This window comes from Macrobrachium nipponense, chromosome 23, assembly GCF_015104395.2.
Source record: "Macrobrachium nipponense isolate FS-2020 chromosome 23, ASM1510439v2, whole genome shotgun sequence".
Lineage (NCBI taxonomy): Eukaryota > Metazoa > Arthropoda > Malacostraca > Decapoda > Palaemonidae > Macrobrachium > Macrobrachium nipponense.
The window spans coordinates 28,100,234-28,123,140 of record NC_061090.1 but is presented as its reverse complement, the minus strand read 5'-3'; the positions used below and the strand labels follow the sequence as shown (position 1 = coordinate 28,123,140).

The 22,907-nt window shown below is 37.7% G+C and overlaps 1 protein-coding gene across 2 annotated transcripts; it reads right to left on the bottom strand.

The window, feature by feature from the left end:
- Positions 1 to 62: 62 nt before the first annotated feature.
- LOC135199833 (cytochrome P450 2L1-like) lies at positions 63 to 22,446 on the bottom strand. 2 transcript variants are annotated; one of them, XM_064227982.1, is made up of 12 exons: positions 22,401 to 22,446; positions 21,060 to 21,170; positions 20,660 to 20,750; positions 19,909 to 20,042; positions 19,516 to 19,734; positions 18,608 to 18,807; positions 17,879 to 17,990; positions 17,272 to 17,452; positions 16,544 to 16,661; positions 15,768 to 15,912; positions 15,047 to 15,232; positions 63 to 1,290 (listed from the first exon to the last, which is right to left on the bottom strand). In XM_064227982.1, exons 2-11 carry the CDS (start codon positions 21,139 to 21,141, stop codon positions 15,048 to 15,050), a joined length of 1,467 nt encoding a protein of 488 aa, XP_064084052.1. In that variant the 5' UTR covers positions 21,142 to 21,170; positions 22,401 to 22,446; the 3' UTR covers positions 63 to 1,290; position 15,047. The 2 variants fall into 2 exon arrangements, with proteins under 2 accessions (XP_064084052.1, XP_064084045.1); XM_064227975.1 differs by lacking the exon at positions 63 to 1,290 and having other exon boundaries at positions 14,883 to 15,232.
- Positions 22,447 to 22,907: the final 461 nt, after the last annotated feature.

The following is a 22,907-nucleotide window of genomic DNA, read 5'->3' as shown; positions in this document are numbered from 1 at the left end:
CTGGAGACTCCAATGCTGCCTCCAGTAAGTAGTTATCTGTGACCTGGAGACTTCAATGCTGCTTCCAGTAAGTAGTTATCTGTGTTCCTGGAGACTTCAATGCTGCCTCCAGTAAGTAGTTATCTGTGACCTGGAGACTTCAATGCTGCCTCCAGTAAGTAGTTATCTGTGACCTGGAGACTTCAATGCTGCCTCCAGTAAGTAATTATCTGTGACCTGGAGACTTCAATGCTGCCTCCAGTAAGTAGTTATCTGTGACCTGGAGACTTCAATGTTGCCTGAAGTAAGTAGTTATCTGTGACCTGGAGACTTCAATGCTGTCTCCAGTAAGTAGTGATCTGTGACCTGGAGACTTGAATGCTGCTTCCAGTAAGTAGTTATCTGTGTTCCTGGAGACTTCAATGCTGCTTCCAGTAAGTAGTAATCTGTGTTCCTGGAGACTTCAATGCTGCCTCCAGTAAGTAGTTATCTGTGTTCCTGGAGACTTCAATGCTGCCTCCAGTAAGTAGTTATCTGTGTTCCTGGAGACTTCAATGCTGCCTCCAGTAAGTAGTTATCTATATCCCTGGAGACTCCAATGCTGACTCCAGTAAGTAGTTATCTGTGACCTGGAGACTTCAATGCTGTCTCCACTAAGTAGTTATCTGTGACCTGGAGACTTCAATGCTGTCTCCACTATGTAGTTATCTGTGACCTGGAGACTTCAATGCTGTCTCCACTAAGTAGTTATCTGTAACCTGGAGAATCCAATTCTGCCTTCAGTAAGTAGTTATCTACATCCCCAGAGACTTCAATGCTGCCTCCACTAGGTAGTTATCTGTGTCCTGGAGACTCCAATGCTGCCTCCAGTAAGTAGTTATCTACATCCCTGGAGACTCCAATGCTGCCTCCAGTAAGTAGTTATCTGTGTTCCTGGAGACTTCAATGCTGCCTCAAGTAAGTAGTTATCTCTGTTCCTGGAGACTTCAATGCTGCCTCCAGTAAGTAGTGATCTATATTCCTGGGGACTTCAATGCTGCCTCCAGTAAGTAGTTATCTCTGTTCCTGGAGACTTCAACGCTGGCTCCAGTAAGTAGTTATCCATATCCCTCAAGACTTCAATGCTGCCTTCAGTAAGTAGTGATCTACATTGATGGAGGCTCCAATGATGCCTCCAGTAAGTAGCTATCCGTATTTCTGTAGACTTCAATGGTGCCTCCAGTAAGTAGTTATCTACATTCGTGTAGACTTTAATTTTTCTCTCTAGTAAGGTGTTATCCATATTCCTTGAGAATGGGCCACAATTGAGGCCTGAAAGTACTTAAGTTTTAGTAAACAAGTAAACAATTTATACTCAGTAATCTTGTGGGTTTCTTTTTTCATTGTAAGGAATTTTACAAGAATGGAAATTTGACAAATATAAAAAAAAGGACATAGCTTCAATCAGTCTGTATTTCTTGAGTCCTATAACACTGAACATGACAATTGTGTATTACTACATAGTTTTTAGATAAGTGCTATAAATTCATTTATGAAACCAGCTGATTTTAAGAAAGAAAACTCATAATTATATAATTACAAAAAGCTTGGGTGGTTTACTTTTTAGCAATGATTATGACCAAGGACCAGTTCAAATGAGGGGAGAAATTTAGCCATTTAAGTTAAATGTAAAGAAATAAAATAAAAACCTGACGAATACTGAAGGCAAAAGCAATTCAATCCAGCCCTTATTTCTATGTATCTACCCATTTAAGGTGCATCTGGTTGCAAGGTCAAATTGCTAACTTATATTCAGTATTAAAAGTGAAATACCTTACAAATCACTTAATTACATTACACAGGATAATTCCATTGTAATTCCATTGTTAAGTGGATCTTTAACAACCGATGAATTCTTGAACTACCACCATAGTTGTCATGAACTCATATGAACCTCACTATTCTGCGAATGATCATCGTGGTGTTTACTTTCATGAAAATGAAAATACAATTGATGATTTCTTCTTGATGTTTTGTTAGGTCACATGTGGAGGGAAATTTTGAATATTGAATGAGATATTTGTAACAGTTAGTTTGACTACAATAACTTGTTTCACACCCTAACTAATATCGCTGTGTCACCATCTACAAAGACCCAGCAATATTGTGAGGGTATGAAATTGACACTAAATAATAATCTCCCAGGAACAAAAGTATGATCCCGGCAAACGCCTGCAGCAGCCACACCTCAATGGAACAAAGGTTGACGATTATGGTTAGTAAGCACTGAATATGATTTTCACCATTACTATTTTTATTATTCTGTTATTATACTATTTTTCTATATATTTAACAACTTCATTCACTGGTAATGTAAACTATTAATCTCATATCATTAATATCATTAACACATTGTCTACAGTAGTGATTAGAAAATATGAGCCTTGGCATCCAATAGCTCGACCATTCACATCCGTCGTTACAAGACAAACAGGCTTCATTGCTGTGTTACCAGACCATTTTCATGAAACAGAAGGGGATGGGGTAAAGGAACACTTTAAGGCAACTGTATATAGTATATACGCTCATAATGGTCCAGTTAGAGAGTTAATAAAAAGGAATGAAGTGATCTTTGGACAGCTTATATAAACTTTCTGAAAAACATATCAATGTTATTATAGGTATGCAACGAATGAAAGTTAAACTTGCCGTGCAACTGCTGTCCAAAAGTACTTATAAATCTTTTGATCACTTCGACAACCAAGGATATTTGAAGAGAAGGGCTGGAAAATTACAAGCCATTTCATTCGGCTTGTTGATAGATAGTTCTATTTGTTTTATTCTCGACTGCCAACAGATAGAAAATTATCAAGAAATGCTTGCGTGACTAAACCTGTAAATGCAAGACAAAATCTTTCAAGACATGAATAGAACCGCTAGAGAAATGAAAGTGAAGAAAAGTACAATGCTCTATCCTTTGTCTAACTTGCTGAAAAGGGCAGAATAAAAACTTGGCATGACGTATACTCTAAATTACAGACTAAATCAGGCTGGGTTGGGGCACTTTTTTGGTTGCAAAAGTCAAATGGGAGCGTACGATCAGCACCCATCTCCAGTTGCATTTAAACATCGTCTCAGAGGCCACCTTTTAGGAAAAGACAGCTCACTTGTAAGCTCAAAGAGCAGCGTTTAAAACTGCAACAGTGAATATGTAACATCCGCCTCATTTTCCCACGTCTCTGACAAGCAAGACGCATCCTTCGAAGACGAAGGAAATTCCCTTCAGAAAGAACCCAGTATATCAGCAATTTTATTTTGCGTACCAGTATTTAATAGGGATGATCAAAGTGACGACTTGAAAGACCAGGAAGTTGAAGAACAAACATGGGAAGATGCCATATGTTGTCGGGTTCATTGCTTGCAAGTTTCCACAACTGGAACATTTAGGAGCAAAAATAACAAAGGAAGATGACACAAAGATTGGTGCCATAAGCTTTAGTGAAGGTAAACTAATGAAACCTGGTGTTTCTTGATCATTTGAAATGTATGGATAGGATATTTGATTCTCACCATGGGAGGGAAATGTTTTAACAGCCTTAAAAGGAGCGATAATTAAATGAGCGGATATAATTAGCAGTTACATCCAAATAACTTCAGAAGTCGAAATATTTTGTTCCATGCCATACAGTTTTTAGAATTCGAAATTTGAACAGACACATTAGTAGTTCCAGAAAAGCGGTGCATAGATTGAAAAAGTTAGCGACATAGCTATAATTGTGCAAAATGTGATTTTATGGAGATCTGTTAAATGTGTAATTTAGATATATATTTATATTATTGTTTAGAATGTTCTTTAGAACTCGCTCATGATTATTTAATATATTAAGATATAGTTTTCATTCTGACTATTACTTTCCTTCGGAAACATAATAGTATTTAATAACGGATAAAAAGAAGAAAGCAAAGGTAGGTTTTCTATAATTTCAATGTTACTTGGCGAAAATGTTCTAATGATCTCTCTTATGACTTTCTTCTTAACACAGTAGAATAGCTTAGAGTATTTAGCTTAGAGTATTTAGAAAAATAAAAAAAGAGAAAGTAAAGGCAGGATTGCTATAGGTTAAGGGGCCTGACTGCGGTTATTGTGACGTCACGCACCTAGCCGTTTAATCCTGTACCCCGTTGAAGCTGCGCATAACAAGACCTTATATTCACTACACCTTTGCATCAACTTGACCCACTCGGCACACCGAGCACTGGCTCAATTAAGACTTTTTTTTTTTCCTTTTTTTTCTGTATTGCATTTGACTGTTTTCATATTTCATCATTATGTTCAATTTATTGTGAAATGACATTTTATTTTTTATGTGAATTGGTACTGCTTTTACGTACATATTATAGTAAAGATTTTACTGCCTCTTCTTCTCTCCTCAACAATACCACGACGCACGATAACTTAAAATCATTCATTCATTATTCCTAAAAAATATAAACGCTACCTCCCTCTACATCAAGTTAGCTGTGTATCACCGCAATGACGAATGATTTTGTTAATCATTTGTGCTAAATTTTACTGTGAAAAGCTTTGTTCTTTCTTTTACTATTTTGTTAAGATTGTTCAACTAGACCGTCTCACTCTGCGCACTGGACACTGGCTCAATTAAGACTTTTTTTTGTATTGCATTTGATTGTTTTCATACTTTTTCATTACGTTAAATTTATTGAGAAATTCCCTTTATATTTGAATTGTTATTGCTTTTAAATACATACAGTAATATTTTAACTCTCTCTCTCTCCTCAACATATCAACGCTCCCTCGTTCAGTCTCAAGTCAGCTGGGCGTGACGTCACCGCTGTTACGTACGATTTTATACATCTTTTATGCTAAATGTTATATCGAAAGCTAAATTTTATATTAAATGCTTTATACTTTAATGTATTTTGTCGAATATTGCTATCATTAAACTATATATTGTAAATGAAAAAATAAATCAATACAGTTTAACCCAGTAGGCCGTCGAATACAAGTATAAACTAGATAATCAGTCAGTTCGAAGTACGAGCATTTGTTCGGCAAACGATACAAAATTTTCTCGAAAATTTTGTTCGAAAAACGGAAAGTTCGGCATATGAAACGTTCGACAAACGAGGTGCCACTGTACTTGGTTAGTACATAAAATATTTGATAATTGTTGTATACTGTATTTGGAATTCATTCTGTATTTTTAAAAATTTTGCCACGGAAATTTTTATCCTAAGTTTTGAGGGAATTAGAAGGCAAAGTTGTAATTTGACATTGCTTCTGTTTTCACTTCATTTCAAAGGAAATCCTTTGGCGATCCCTCTTAAGTCTTGAAATGTGATTTTCTGGTGTGGTCTCGTTAAAATGATCTATAATACATAATTTGCTACTAATAGTTTTACATTTCCATAAATTGAGGATAAAGCAACTGTTGGTAAAGAGGCAGTAATTGGAATGCTTCCAACTCAAATACATGACATTTGTTGTGCCTAAATTTTTTTTAATGTTGGCCTAACGAAATACCCGTTTGAAATACCCGTTTTCTTTTAATACTATGCTGAACTGAGATTGGAAGCATTCCAATTACTGCCTCTTTACCAACAGTTGCTTTATCCTCAATTTATGGAAATGTAAAACTATTAGTAGCAAATTTCTGTGATTTTCTTATATAAGAAATCTGAAATTCATCAAACGCGTCTAAATTGCTGGTTAATTTACCTACATAATAGACTTAGCTACATTTTACTGGACCTATTCCAACGAGAACAAAATCTCACCACTGGGAATTTATCAATGAAACCAACTTCTGTGTCTCTGATCTCCTCTTCCAAGATGTCAGAACAATTATTGTTAAGCTCGGCTGTCAAGAGATCTTCAAGACGATGATGAAGGTCTTCATCACTGGTTTGGTCCTCTGTGTTTAACTTTTTAGCTTCTTTTCTTGCTTTTTTGATGTTCTTAAGGTATCATTTCCAACCTTTATTTCCTTCTTGGCTGAGATTTTTGGCTTTAATTCAGTTCTTCTGTTCATGTTCAAGCTTTTCTGGAGTGTCCATTGCAATCATGCATCTTCCCTGCTTTCTGCTTTTAGCTGTCTCCTTCCTCTCTCCTGCTTTTGGAAATGGTCGAATATTCTCAGGCGAAAACTGCTGTTGTGATGACGGTGCAGGTTGTTGTGCTTGTAGATGGTGAAGACCCTCCTGGTCAACCCTGTTTCTATCTTTCTTCACATAATCATGTTCTACCTGAACCACCCTTTTCTCGAAACTCCTGAAGTGTATTTCTATAGTAGCATCATCCCTTTCCCTATTGTTTTCTTCTTATACTCTCGTCTCATGATAGGCTTTAAGGAACTAGAATCAATCTGAAGCAAAGGATAGGCTATTTTTTTTAATGAGGGGTCTTATGATGGGTTTATGAAGGGCTTTATAAGGTAATAAGGGGGCTAATGAATGGATACATAAAATATAACATAAATATTGTTAGTGAAAATCTTTTTGTTCTTAGTTGGAATTCATAATTAGTAAAACATTCGCTAGGAGGGATGATTCGGACGTGTCCGGATCATCCCTACCCTAGACTGTCCGATCCATCCCTCACAGATCATAACCATTCGATGATGATACCCTCAGCCCTCTGTCCTTTGAGATCACAGGTGGGTAATAATTACAACATCATCGTCATACAGTACAAATTCACACCCAAATTGATCATCAACTTCCTTATCATATTCACTACACCACACCTTACGATTCAAACGTCAAAAATTACATAGGAAATGAGAAAAACCACAAAATTTAACCTCTATACTAAAATATGCGCCATCTCTCAACCAAAGTCCATGTGTCAATAGTAAGCAAACTCTCTCGCAGAGTCTCGCTATTTCACGTGATTTTTCGGAGCTGAAGTACCCCTTAAGTTTTCCAAGAAATGTACTGTCCGGACCATCCCACTGCTCTCTGTGCTCTCGATCTTTTGTTATAAATGGCTACCAGGTTTGGCATTATAATGCCAATTTGGCATTCTCGAGGTATGAGTGGCATTCATCTTTTTTATGTCAATGCCAAACCCTGTTTGGCATTATATTTGGCATATTGAAGGTTGATGAGAGTCGGAGAGATAGCCCAAGTATTAATAATAACAACTGAACTGATGCACCTTCAAAAAAAAAAATTATATAAACCTATCAAGCAACGTCAGGTTTCGCTTTTCCATGAACTTAAAATCAATTTCCAGTTCTCCACCCTTCTTGGTAGGGGGTATCATAATCCGGTCGTAAAGTGTTCCTTTCGCAAATCTCTTGAATCAGCCCATGACTGCTCATTAAAATTTGTCTGTCATTTTGTTGACTGCTTTTTCTAACCGTGCAAATATGGTGTCAACTTTATAAAAGAAATAAATAATGAACGCTAGGGAACAGACGGAAGGAAATGCAAGTGTCTTTATTGAAAGCCACTCATATATAGTTTCTCTTTCTTACTTGAAATCTTGATAACCTTGTGAATCACTTCCGCATCTGAATATCGGGGCCCAGCTTAACAGAAAACAACAACCGAAGGCATTAATCCTACCAGACAGTAGACGTGGCTACGTTTGTGCCCCATCTACGATATTTCACCGCTTTTAATGAAGACGCGTGTGTGTGTGGAATTAGGATGAATTGGCAGACGTTTCTAATGGGAGGTCCATGTTTTAACTTGTTTTGGTTCCTCCTAAATCGTTTTTTGGACCCTTGACCGAAGTTCAGAGTACATGTATTTATGGGATGCAGTCTAATTTGGTCTTTAGATATCCTTCATTAAGACTTAGTTTTGCCTGTGGGACAACTCCTGTGTTTTTCCTCTGATTGGAAGGAGGAGAAGTAATCTGCCCTAGAGCAAATCACGTGTTAACTGCCTAGACAGAAATTGAAAAACAAGATAATATTCCACGATTTCCATCGTCGCCAAACAGTTCATTTCAGTTGTAGTGACTGTAGTGGCAGCACGAAGTAGTGGTTCATTCAGGTTTATCGTAACATCAGATTGCTATCATTATGGCACCAACATACACTCAAGCCTACAAAAAGAGCTGGGAATCATTTCCAGAATTAAAACCTTGGCTTAAACCTTTAGAAAGAGACAAAACCAAGGCTTATTGTTCATTTTGTAAATGCGAAATCACGGCAAAACTCAGTGATTTGAAAAGACATACAACTTCAGTGAAACATGTTCGAGCTGCAGAACCTTTTTCTAGCTCAAGACAACCAAGATTACCATTCTCACAAATCAGTGACAGCCAACGCCATTCAACTAGCCAAGCAGAAGGACGAATAGCAATGATAATAGCTGAGCATACTTCTTTTTTAACTGTAGATCATGTGTCAGAAGCTTGCAAAATAATGTTTAGTGACAGCAGTGCAGTGAAAAATATGAAATTACACCGAACTAAGTGCAAAAATATAATTGTAAATGTGCTTGCACCTCATTTTGTAGATATACTGAAGGCAGATATTGGTGCTGAAAAATACAGCCTTATTATAGACGAATCAACTGATATTTCTGTGATAAAGCTACTTGGTGTTACTGTGCGGTATTTCAGTAAAGAATTTAAGAAAATAGTGTCAACCTTTCTTGGAATAGTGGAGTTAGAAGATGGAACTGCGCAATCGATTGTAAAGGCCTTAAAGAAACTTTTGTTTGATATACAGTTGAATCCCCAGAACTTACTAGGTATTGGAGTTGATAATGCAAGTGTCAACGTAGGTTTAAATAATGGTGTGTGTGAACTTTTAAAGAGGGATTTGGGGCTTCCAAACTTAATCATGGTACGTTGTATATGCCACTCAGTTCAACTGGCTTTATCTCATGCTGTGACAGAAACACTTCCTAGAAACATAGATTTTTTGGTACGAGAAACTTACAGTTGGTTTAGTCATTCATCTAAAAGACAGTTAATCTACAAGAAACTGTTTGAAGCTTTGAATGATGGGCGACAACCATTCCAGATACCTGGGGTATGTGATACTATGTGGATATCACTGGAACCTGTAGTGACCCGCATTTTGAGTCAGTGGGAAGAACTTAAAATGCACTTCAATATAGCAAGGTCAGATGAAAAGTGCTATACTGCAGAGATGTTGTACAATATGTACAATGACCCCATCAATAAACTTTATATGCTCTTTCTGCGACCAGTGCTACAGGATGTTCAGAGAACTGTGAAAGTGTTTCAAGGTGAAAATGTAGACCCTACCAAACTTCTGTCCGACCTTTCTTATCTTATTATTGCGACAAGTAGGAGAGTTTTGATATCTACCTCAAGAATTGACCCCTTAATCTCTAATATTGCCAGTTATGTTGACCCCAGAGCACACTTGGGATATGAACTTCAGAGGATGTGTTCAAGCTCAAATTTGACACCAGAAGCTCAACGACAACTTCGTGGACGTTGCATTTCATGTGTTGTCAAGCTGTGTGATGAACTAAGACACAGATTACCTGATAACTTTAGAGTTTTGAAAAAAATGTCTTTGATCTCGGTTGAAGAATGTCTGAAAATGGTTAAACAGCCAGTAACAGAAATTGCCGAAATTTTCGGGTATCTTCCTGAACAAATAGAGAAGATTGACAGTCAGTGGAGAAATTTGACAGTTGTTCAGTGGCAAGAGACTACATCAACTGTAAAATTTTGGACTGAAGTGGCCAATTACAAAGATGCAGCAGGAGTAAATAGCTTCCAGGATTTCTGTGAGTTGGCTCTCAGCTTACTTTCACTCCCTCACTCGAATGCAGAGGTAGAGAGGCTGTTTAGTCAAATCAATATTGTTAAAAACAAACTCAGAAATCGGCTACATACAAAATATGTTAGTGCTATAATTGCAGTAAGAAGTGGACTCCGCAGAGTAGGTAAATGTTGCTACTCATATGAAATGCCAGAAGATGTTGTAAAACAGATAGGAACAATGGCAGCATACAGTGATGCAAGATCATCAGCAGCTGCTACAACTTCTGCAAGTTCCTCAGTCTCATGTCAATTATTAGCTGAGGAAATTGACGAGGATGTAGATGACGTTATCTTTTCCCTCAACTAAGAGGAAGTTATTTAAGGAAATGTACTTCTAGTAGATAGTCATCTCATCAGCTATTTATTTCTTTACTTATTTTTTCTAGAATGTTATACAATCTAATTGATAGTAATTGTTATTAGCATCATCTAATATTAGTATCACCACTAGAATTCATATACAGGGTGGAAACCAAATAGTATTACTAGCGCATTTCTAGCACATTTCGGACCTCAATCTAGCTCATTTACGTCTAACACATTTGGCAACGCTGGCTCGACGTAAACACTCGCTACTCGTGTTTACGTCCGATACTTTGTTTTTCACGTTAAGTTTCTCATCTATTACTGCCAATTCGTAGTGTTTTATTTGTGCTGTGACAAGAGGTGACTATACAATGCGTCCTACAAAGCACAAGCAAGCCTTGAGAGCTCGTATGCTTGCAGCATTGCAAATAAAACATGAAAAAGAAAAACAAAACACGTGTTTGCGAGTGAAGGTGACTCATCAAACGTGTGTGAATCGGTGGAAAACGGTGACAAGGGAACTGTGGAAATACCGGGAACAAGTGAAATAAGGAAAAAGTATGTTCCCTTTGAAGACAAGGATCTTCCTGTTAGCGAAAATATTGTGATGATTGGTGAAGACCAACTAAAAAAGCTTGCTGAAGTGATTGTGTGTGACAACAAAAAATGCAAATCGAAGTGCAAAGTTGATATGAATTGTGGGGTAGATTTGGTTGTCCAGTGTATCAAATGTGATAAGATAATGTATAAATATAAGCCTAAAAGAGTAACAGTTCCCAATACGAAAAAGGTTTATACCGATACCAATCTAAGAGTGGTTTTATCTTCCCTGATGAATGATATTGGTTGTGTAGGCCTAAAGAGACAAAGTGGCATTCTAGGTTCACCACCATTATCGTCTTGGATGTTTGATAAATATCAAAATGCCATTTGTGATGCTGTGCTGGATAAGTACAATAAATTGAAAGAACTTGCTATCAATGGTGTATTTGAATATTATAAAGAGGTGGGACACATAACTGATGAAAATGGAGTGATCGAAGTGGATGTGACTTATGATGCAACATGGTTGACACGGGGTCACAAGTCAAAGATAGGTGTGGCATTTGTAATAGAGGCTGATACTGGAATAACTCTTGATTTTGAAGTGCTTTGCTCATATTGTCATAGCTGTGCTATACTTGCTAAGGAACTAAGAAGTGAGAAAATATCCAAAGAAGAATATGAAAAGAGAGCAAAACAACATAAAGATGCAAATAAATGTAAAAAAAAATGACTCTGGTTCCTCTAGTGGTGTGGAGGCTCAGGCTGCAATTGCAATGTGGCAGAGATCAGTAACAGTGAATAAAATGAGGTATAGAAGTATGGTTAGTGATGGGGATTCAACTACTTACAGCTCATTGATGAAAGTGAAAGATGGAGAGGGACCTTATGGATCAAACTGCAAAGTTATAAAACTTGAATGCATAAGTCATGTTTCAAAGAGACTAGGAACAAGACTGAGACAACTAAAAAAAATGTTAAGGAAAAAAAAAGGAAATAGATTTGTACGCTTGTTAGGAGTAGATAGACTTACTGATAAAGTTATAGATGCTCTCGTTTGTTATTATGGTTATGGTGTGAGGAGGAATGTCAATAAAACAGCTGTAGACATGAGAAAGGCTATACTTTCCTCTTACTATCATTGCATAAGCAATGATGAAAAACCCCAACATCATTTATGTCCAAATGGGAATGACTCCTGGTGTTTTTACAATAGGGCTCATGCACTGGGACTTGAACCACAGTTCGCTAAGGAAATGAAAGTATATTTCAGAGTGACAGATGAAATGAATGAGGCAATTTTGAAAATATATGAAGACCTGATAAGATTGTCCCTTCTTGAGAAATGTTTGAAAGGAAAGACTCAAAATGCTATTGAAAGTTTGCATAGTAAATTGTGGTCTAAGTGCAATAAAACAAAATTTTGTGGCTTGACTAAAGTTCAGTTTGTTGCTGCAAGGGTTACTGCGATTCAGCACAATTTTGGCTATGGTGATGAACTTGTGCTAACTGAATTGGGCTTAGGACAAACAGCTGAAGGTAAAATGGTACAAGAGTATTTTGAAAAGAGAAGAATGTCACACTGTTCGGAACCATCCAAAAAAAGGAGGAAAAGAGGAGCAACAGGAAAAGATTATCTGCCGGGTGGATACTAAGCTATGCTCTTAGTAGTATAACCTGGCAACAATGAATCTGTGGCACCAGATGAAACCCACAACTATTTATATATGTATTAATTATATAGTAATATATACATATATGTTTAGAAATAATATCCCCATCTCCTCAGATAAGAGGAGTTTGGGAGGGGACCAGGAGCCATACTGCATGCCTCCGCAACAACACATCTTAATCGTACAGTAAGGTAAGCAGTTTTTAAAACCCTCTAAGAGGTTTAATTATTTTTAACCCTTTAACTATGTATAATACATATCTACTTATACAAGTAGACCAAATTTTATGACTATATCACCTCAAATGGAGTAGTAGTGATGCTTTGAATGTTTCAGAAACTTTGAACGCGATTTTCTCGGTTTTAGTTTTTTCGGCTAAAATGTAAAATATCTTCGTTAATACACAAGATAATTTGATGGGGCAGATTGCATTCTAATTATGTAAATTTTCTCTAGAGATGTCATTTGGCAGATTTGTTACAAAGTATACCTAGGATTTTATAATTTTTATTATTGTTTATTATGAAAAACGTTAATCGGCAACCCTTCGTAAAATAAGTGGTTTATGAAAATTTTGGCAAATAGAGTTTATTTGTACTGTTGAATAGATACTGTGTTGTAATTTTGAAGGCTACAGCTGTGTTAGATATTTCATTATTATTTTACAAAAAATATATATATTTTATTTTGACAGTATATCAGGTAGTTTTAACCTTAGAGTAATGAAAATTTATAGGAGGCATATCCATTATATAGTAAGTGCACTCAGAAATTTTCAAGAAGATAAATACAATAGGAGTAAATTTAGAAATTTTGCAAATTCCGCCCTTTGCAAGAATGGGGAGACTGAAAGAGGCAGAGTAGTACCAAGACCACCGAGATGGGTAGTACCTGCCTTAACCATATTCATTCACATAAAACCCAAAAATAAGGACGTACTGGTACTCTGTAAAATATAGACTCGATCAAATAATTTCTCCAAGTGCGACACGTGTTTGTTGAGCAGAGCTTGTGACGAATTTGGAAGAGAGATGTAAAAAAATAACTAGCTAACTAATTTGATTTATATAGATTTGACATTAAGCCAAGCACTGGGGAAACTAAGTCCATTCAGCGTTGAAACGGAAATTGACAGCAAGAGGTCTTACAGAAGAAAACCCGCGCAGTTGCACTATGAAACAATTGTTATGAGAGGGTGGACAATAAGATGGAAGAGAGAGAATGAGCGGACGTATAGTAAAAGGAATGAATGTAGTTGCAGTTAGGGGCCGAACGGTCGCTGCAAAGAATCTTAAGTAATGCCTCTATTGGATTGAATGGGGTGCCCTAACGACACTATCCCCCCCCCTTCCCCCGCCACGGGATCACTAGCTAACTTAAGACAGAATTTCGGGAACGAAAAACACAGCAGAGACCAGACCATTGGGGTAGGATTGCTTATTAACTATCTGGCAGAGCACTGGGTCGTTTTACTTAAGAAATTCCAAGAAGTTACTCACCAGGCCACAATATATTTGCGAATATATTAGAATATAACCTTTAGGCCAGAGGGCAAGTACTGGGACCTATGAGGTCATTCAGAACTGAAAGGGAAATTGAGAATAAAGAAGTTTTCAATGTGTAATAAGCTGAAATCTTCCCAGTTACATCACGAACAACTATTAGTAAGTGGAAAGTAATGTAAGAGAATTTGAATGGCGGCACAGTTAAACAAATAAAAAGGGTTAATGCTAGGGTGCGAAAGGTCTCTGCGAAGAACCTTAAAGTAGTTACGAATAGAGAGAGAGAGAGATGCATTTAATATCTATTAAGGTTCATTTGACTCCCATTAATCCTGTTACCATTGGGTCATTATTCAAGTTTAAAGATCGTTTGTGCCCTTATATGTCCTCCGGGTGTGTGTATAGCTAATTGTTCTAAATGTAATTTAGGAACTTATATTGGATCTACAAGGAGGCTTCTGAAGGTACGCATTGATTCACATCTTGGAGTAAGTTATAGGAAAGGCAGCAAAATTGCAAACCCAGAGTTTTTTTATATTAGAAATAATTCGAAAATATGTAAAACCTCCATTGAAAACCAGACTTTACAGTTGTAGGACGAGCTTCCAACAGCCACGATTTGACAATCTCAGAATCGTTCGTTAATGATCAAACGACTCATCCCCTTGTTGAACAGCCAAACCTCTGCTGGCACCCTGTATCTCTCTTAGTTTCTTCCTTTTATCTCCAGTCTTGGCATTGCCGCTGAATAGGTTGGTCCAGTTTTACTTTACTTGAATATTTCTTATTAATTATTTTTTTCATTTTTTTTTTATTTATTTTAATAAATTTTGTCCTGTTTAGTCTATGTTTTTTGTTTTTTAAGGGTGTCCTTTTAGTCTCTCTAATATTTTAAGTCTGTAATCATTGTGCAACTTTTAAATTTCAAATTCTTAACTTTTTTGTAATTTATTTTATGCTATCTATTTTGTACAGCCCTCGAAAATGTAATGAAGACATTATGAAACGGGAATATATTGACCCTTTTAGCAAGTATATATATATATATATATATATATATATATACTTATATAATATAGATAAAATATATTATATATAAATAATATAATATATAAAATATTATATCATAGAGGAAAATTTATCTTCACATTTGAAACACAGTTACAAAATACTATATAATAATCTCTTGCTCAGACGACGTCGACGATGATACCTGAGCAACTGCGACGGAAGCCAGTTTTCTGAAGCAAATCAAACCAGTCCGTTATTCAACAAACCTCAGTTCCTGACGGATATGAGAATGTCCTGGTCCTTCGCCACATGCGACATGGGTAATTTTCGCGGGGCGAGATCCACTTCCTCCTCCCCCTCTGGCGGCGAAAAAGTGAAGTTCTGGAACAGCGCGGCTGAGAAGATGCTCATTTCCATCCTGGCCAGAGATTCTCCCAAGCAGCTCCTTTTGCCTGGAAGGGGGAATGGATATGTGGGTGGATGGATAAATGAAGAAGGATACTGTAAAGGAATAGTGATCGGTGCTATGGAAGGATAAACAAAGGGTAATGGTGAAAGAAAAGGGATAATGTACAAGGATCATGGAAATTTTGGATCAGCTCCATCATGGCCAGAGATTCTTCCAGGCAACTCCTTTTGCCTGGAAGGAGGAATGGATGCGTGGATGGATAGAGATGGATAAGTGAAGATTCAAGAAGGATAATGTAAAGAATGATAAGTGTTATGGAAGGACACATAAATGGATGGATAAATAATATTAATAGTGATAATAATAATAATATTAAAGAAAATCTGATGAGGTTACTGACGGTTGAGTTAATATTATTAAAAAATGTTTTAGGTGCATGAGAAAACATTTAGTTAAACCAGAGAGAGAGAGAAAGAAAGAGAGATTCATCCCATCTACTGCGGGCTGCTCTATGAGCAAGAGCCCGCGCTGGCATAAAGCCAGTTTAATCTCAAACAACAACCATCTGCCTACACTACCTAGTGAAAATGGAGTGAATCCTTCTTTGTGGGAAATGAATTTTCCCTCTTTATCCAGGAACCTTTCAATCCTAAACTCCTGAGGACTCTCCCAGTACCGTGGATCCTGGTGCGCAATGCCAGCCATACTGAAGACTGCCGTGCCCTGGAAACGCAAAGCGAAAGGATCAATCACCAGAAGAAGGATGACACAAGTTCTGTAAAAATTTATATTTTTCATTCTTTCCGCATACACTTTCTCCCATTGTGGGTGTGTCAGTTACAAGTCTTTTTGACTACAGATGCTGGCTCCATACCTCTACTTTGACTGCCTGCTAGCGTTAGTGCCTATTCAAAGCTAGGTCAATTGGTGGTGCCAAGTCAGAACTGAACCATATAAACCGTACAAGTGCAAACTTTATACTCTGCTTCTCAAAATTTGTCTCCAGTAGGACACAAACAACTCAAGTCCGTTTCTTGAAAAATTCATTGAGTGTTGAAATAAGCACCTGCTATCCTTTGGCCAAGGGCGTAGGGCTGGCAATCTCAGCCCACAAAAGCTGAATGAGGTCTAGGTTAGTATATGGTGCCACCCAACTGAATGGGAAAGGTGAGAAACTGAACCTAACCTAACCTAGCTTAAATGTGTAACTGTAAAATTGTACGCTACTTAGTGTCAAGCAGACCATTATTTTCCTTAGCATTTTATATACTTAAAACTTCCATATACTGGTAAAATCAGTGAAAAGATTTGATATTGCAGTTGACTTATCCTGAAAATGGACACGTGGGCCTACCTTTGGCACAAGGTATCCTGCTAGGTACGTATCTTCAGTAGGGGTGTGCATGACTCCAAAGGGTATGAGGGAACTCATTCGAAGGACCTCATGGATGAAAGCCTCCAGCAACGGTAACCTGAAGTCAAAATGGCATTTGAAACAGCAGGTTAAATTGTCAGTCCAGTTGTATGTTAAATCAGAGATAATATGGTTTAAACACTCCATTTGGTCCCGGAATTGGATACAGGATGAGCGGGTGTTTAAATGCAAAGATAACCTGAGGTAGAAATATCCATTTGAGATAACACGTCAAATTGTTGGTTAAATTGAAAGTCCAACTACAAGACCAAGGATCAAAATGACAGTTTATCCACCAAAGATGTTGAGTGTTGAGGGCATGGTTAATGACTCTTCCCATTTATTTTTTAACAATAATATTGATTGAAATTTGCAGCAGTCCATAGCAGTTTGGTACAAGTGCCAGTAGGTTACAGAAGAGTGAAATGGCTAAGGAAATGACAATGAACATAGTTCATATCAAACAACCCTAAGATGCCACTAACTTACTAAGCCAACTTCTTAAGTACTTATACCCAGTTGTTAATAAAGAGATTAAGCATAGCAAAAAAAAAAACAGGAACTAAACCATGGCAAATAAGATACATAAGAAATAATTGGCTAATGCTTACAAAAAAGAAAAAAAATTAATGCAAGTAAATAAAAGCAAAGGATAAACTTATAATTACTGTGACTTGTGTTGGTTGGTAGGAAACTCCCCACGAGGAACCACTTCATCAATTTGCCCCTGAACTCTCTTCTGGACATCCGGGTACTTGGCTGCATAGAGTATTATCCACCTGAGCATGTTGGCGGTCGTGTCGAAACCGGCAGCAAATAGATCGAAGATGACTTTCATCAGGTCGGCCTCTGAAAGCCAGGTTGATTTTTTAGGGGGATATGTGAGGGCTAAGTTCGTTTTGATTCATGATGTGAACAGATGAAAATTACTCTTATTATATCATCTGGGCCCACCATAAGTTAAGCTTTTTTTGGGTGGAGAAAATAGAAGCAAAACCATTGCTAAATAATTTTCCTGAAAGATGATGGAGGAGCTGTGGCAGATTTAGGGGTTGGGGGTGGGGGGGAGTGGAGCAGGCCATGGCCTTGTGCCCTGTGTTTAATTAGAAAATATATCCTGGAAACCAACACCTCCAACCCCACCGCTGTAAGGGCCCTCTTTGCTTGTCCATGAATGAGAAGGCCCCCCTAAGGCCACAGGCCTAGGTCCTGTCTCCCCACCACGCCCAAAATCCTCCCCTGTGGAGGAGGGAATCTCCCCTAGGTAATGCTTACCAGTGAAGAACTCTGCAATTTCGGTTTTGTTGTTCATCTGAATGAGGTACTCGTCGATGACGTTTTCTGGGTGGTTGACATCCAACTGGGCCTTCCTAGTCTCTATTGTTTTCTGCGAAGAAGGAGAAAAGCATAAACATCTTGATATGGAGATACACATGTCTTGGTCATAAAATGATATTTGGAAAGACGAGTTTGAGAAGCGCAAGAGGTTACGAGGTTGCTAACTTCTAGAAGACTGAGTCTGAGATGGATATGTGATTGCCTGATAATAGAAGTCTAAGAGGGTGTGAGGTTGCGTAATGGTAAGAATAACAGCCTCGACCAAAGTCACCCAAAACAGCCTCCACCAAAGGCACTCACCCTAACAGCCTCCGCAAAAGGCACTTGCCCTAAACAGCTTCAACAAAAGGAACCAACCCCAATAGCCTCAACCAAAGGCACTCACCTTAACAGCCTCTGCCAAAGGCACTCACCCTAAACCCTCAACAGAAGGTACTCACCCTAACAGCCTCCGCCAAAGGCTCTCACCCTAAACAGCTTCAACGGAAGGCACCAACCCCAATAGCCTCAACCAAAGGCACTCACCCTAAGCAGCCTCAATGGAAGGCGTCACTCAACATCCTCAACCTAAACCATATTTACTCACTCCAAACAGCCTCAACCAAAGTTACTCACACCAAACAGCCTCAACTGAATGTATTCACCGCAGCACTCTCAAGTACTCACCCCAAACAGGTTTTTCGCAGCAACCACAATCTTCTGCAGCGCTTCCATTTTGAAGACTTTGTCGATGACAATTTTTGGGAAAACCTTCTCCAAAGCTGGGCAAACAAAGAATGCCAAAAGTGCCGTAGGGTCGTCCAGGAGAGTTCTCATGATCTTGATGAAATCGCTGACCTCTTCGTCATATAGGTCGTACCTTCGACCTAAAAGGAATGGATAAATAGTCATCCTAAACTTCGACTGTAGACATTGAAGAATAGAATCTGATATCTTCTACAAGTGAGGGACATTTGTAAAAGTCAGCCTCTCTCACTTCCCATTTGGCAACTTTCATCCTTAGCTTACGTCCCGGGAGATCAAAACTACAGACAGGTGACAGAGGGAAAATCTGGTGACAATAGAGCTTTTACTAAAAATAGAGTGTAATATGAAATCTCTCAAACGTTTCCATAATAAAAAATATCTTACGTTCATTGCATGGACACGACTCATTTGAAATCATTGCCAAGACCCCACTCGCTCGCAGCCGTTGCAAAGATCCAACTCAGTCACAACCATTGCAAAGACCCCAATTGCTCACAACCATTGCAAAGATCCAACTCACTCACAACCATTGCAAAGACCCCATTTAATTGCAATCATTGCAAAGACCGCACTCACTCACAACCATTGCGAATACCCCATTCACTTGCAGTCATTGCATAGACCCCACTCACTCGCTCACAATGCAAAGACCCGACTTACTAGCCATCATTGCAAAGACTCGACTCGCTTGCAATCAATGCAAAGACCTTACTTACTAGCTATCATTGCAAAGACTCCATTCACTCGCAATCAATGCAAAGGCCCAACTCACTAGCAAACATTCCAAAAACCCACTCACATGCAATCATTGCAAAGACCTGACTCACTTGCAACCATTTGCCAGACGACGTTCAGAACAGCGATATTCAGAGACTCTGGAAACTTGGAAGGTTTTCCAGCATATTGCTGGAAGTCCTCGACCAGGCAGCGGGCTTCGTGGATGATGGCTTCGTCCAGGCTCGATTTGCCCATGCCCAAATCTCTCAGGTTCCGGAGAAGGAACCGCCGGGCGTTGACCCACCTTTGGCCGTTGCTCATCATCACACCTGGGTCATTAAAGGTCATTGTTTGAATAGGTTGGGTCATACTGGGAGTATTGCAGTAATTGTCATAGTTTGAGTGAGAATGTGGTGTTTGTCGTTTGAAAGAAAGAGAACTTAACAACACGAGGTTAATCTTCTTGTTTACATTCAAATACTTTGAGAAAAGGTCAAGGTCACCTGCTTCCTTCCCGTCTGTCAGAAAATGGAAAAATTCGTAACTGGGGCGGTCCGAGAACTCGGGGCTTCCCAGGGCGTCCTTCATCAGTTTGTAGTCGCAGATGTAGAGGAACTTCATTCTGAAGAAGTTTAACCTAACCTCCAGGAATAAAAAAAGGGAAGAGGATTGGGTAAATGATAGGAAATAATTGGATTAGAAGAGGAATGTTAGTTGACATAGCAGAAGAATTTTTTTGTTGACTCGGATGTTAAGTCTACAAACTACTTTGTTGTTGTCAGGGGTGTTGGTTCGGGGGGGTGGGGGGGGGGGCGAGTAGGAAAGCCCTATGAAAGAGCCTAAAAAGGTCTGAAAAAGATGTTTTGCGTTTGAGTTAAAGATACAGGAATTTTAGGATTGGATATTAATTATATATCTATTAGAACGAAAATGTAAAAAAATAAATAACTTGCATGCTAAACAGTTGAAAAAAATTATTTCTGATAAAGTATAGCATATTTATCTTGATTTCTGTTGGTGAATCAAGACTGTATTTGACCGTAGATTTTAGCACGTTTTAATTTATTTGGTTGACTGATTTTAGGGATTTTTGTGTATGTATCCCAGATATAAAATAAAGCATGGATACTTACGGACTGCTCCTGAGGAAGAGCCCGTGCAAGCACAAGGCTAGCTTAATCTAGAAGGAGTAAACGAGGAAATAATATATTTACAAATAAGACTGAAAAAAAGTGATTACCAAACTTCACTCACATGAATACGTCGCCATATTTCTTCCTGTAGTCCACGATTTGCTCCAAGTTAGAGGCTATGATGGTGCCAATAATCGGATACCCACGAGGACCTATAAAGTTGAAAATTATTATTATAATTAGTAAAAAAAAGGGGGGGGGGCCCAATCTATATGACCCGGAGAGGGTTTCATACCTTGAGGTACCTGACCTATAATGACGTCATTCATCTACGCATTGCAGGAGGCAATTACAATTTTAAGCCCTCGGATTACAAGGACTGTTCGAGGGGGCTGTTTCAAGACCAAGAGCCCCCTTCCCCCGCCCCCAACCCTTCTGGCATATGGCGAAATTAATTAAATGGGCTTTTATCATTGTGAGTTCTAGTATTCTCTCTCTCTCTCTCTCTCTCTCTCTCCTACCTGGAGGCAGTCCTTTGGGTCTCTTGAGCCAATGGCGAAGGATGAGAACGAGGGAGAGGAAGAGAATAATTTCGAGAATCATCGTTGTCGAGAATTCTCATCCGCTCAGAACTGAAAAAAAAAAAAAAGCTGAATTTATTTTTCTCCTAAAACAAAAGGTCATGCATTATATAACCACAATGTTAACATGTATGCAAAGATATTATTATTATTATTATTATTCTTATTATTATTATGATTATTATTATTATTTATTATTATTTATTTTATTTATTATTATTATTTATTTATTTATTTATTTCCCATGTATTTCATTCCTTACTCCATTTCTTTTCTTGTAATAATAATAGTCACAATAATATCGTGAAACTGATAAGTTAATAAAAAATCTGAAAATTATTATTATTATTATTATTATTATTATTATTATTATTATTATTATTATTATTATACAGCACCAGCCTCAAGGTGTATTACCTCGCAAAATAAATTTCTTAAAATGATATATATTTTGGAAAACAGAATGGCGATAATTAACAAGTAAGTAAATATAAATTGCCAGAACAGATAAGTCACACACACACACACACACACACAAGCAAATGATTACAAGTCAGAAAAACGAGAGAGATAGATTGTTAAAAGACCAGGCCTTTTTCCTCCTAAGCTGATTAGATAAGGAGAAGGAACAACAATGAAGTGGAGAAATAATCACAGTATTGTAAAACTTGATACAACTACCGCGCACCAAAAGACTGTATATATATCATAAACACAAAACAGAAGACTTGAACGTAAACAAAAGCATAGAAAGGAGATAAAATAATGTTATAAACACAAAACAAAAGACTTGAACATAAACAAAAACATAGAAATGAGATAAATAATGTTATAAACAGAAAACAAGAGTTGAACGTAAACAAAAGCATAGAAAGGAGATAGATAATATTTCAAACAAAAAACAAAAGATGGCGAATATCTCTACACTGATCCAAAATTTCACTCGTTGAAATTCGATGTAAACCAGACCACGAGAAGAAAAGAAAAAACGTTGGATATCTTAACTCTTAGTAATTTTTTAAATCTAAAAACACTAATCTTCCTTATATTTCACTTAAAATCCAAAAGCTTTAAAAGAACTCTCATCAGTATTATCAAGTCATTAATTTGACACTTGTCAAAATAAAACTCACTTCAATATTGTGATTTTTTTTATGTCAAACTTCTCCAAATTAGCCTCATCTCATATTTCATCATTAATATCTAATTGTATCATCAAAGTACAAATAGATTTCGCCTTTTCCTTTGGATTATTTCAAACCAAACAAATTGGATACCTACAGATTTTACCCTGAATCCTGCGACTGGCTTCGGATTCACACAAAAGTTGCCAGATAGCGCTATCCTGAACCGCTTGCGCTTGCATGTGACGTCATTGTCACCGGGAAGAATTAGAGATTGCTTTTATTTATAGTTTTATCTAACCTTGTGCGTGTGTGTGTGTGTGTGTGTGTGTTTTTACCTTAGTGAGACTTCCTGTTAGGCCTAAAGAAAGGGTAAGAGAGATGAAAGGCTTCTGGCCCTTCTGCGCTACATTCTCTCAACCTCTCTCTTTTCCAAAAAGTTTAAACCATTACTTCGATCAGGCCTATTGCTGAGTACATGGGAGCCAATTTTGTTTATGTATAATATTTCTGGTCATTTATTTATTCGTTTTCACAGTTTAATGGGTTTCTCTGATTGTTCTATTAAAATTATCCAGAATTTGCGTACTTTGCGCTATATAGGCCTACTTCATTATTTAAACCAAGGTCTCCGGAACTGACAACAAAAGATCTGCCGGGTTGC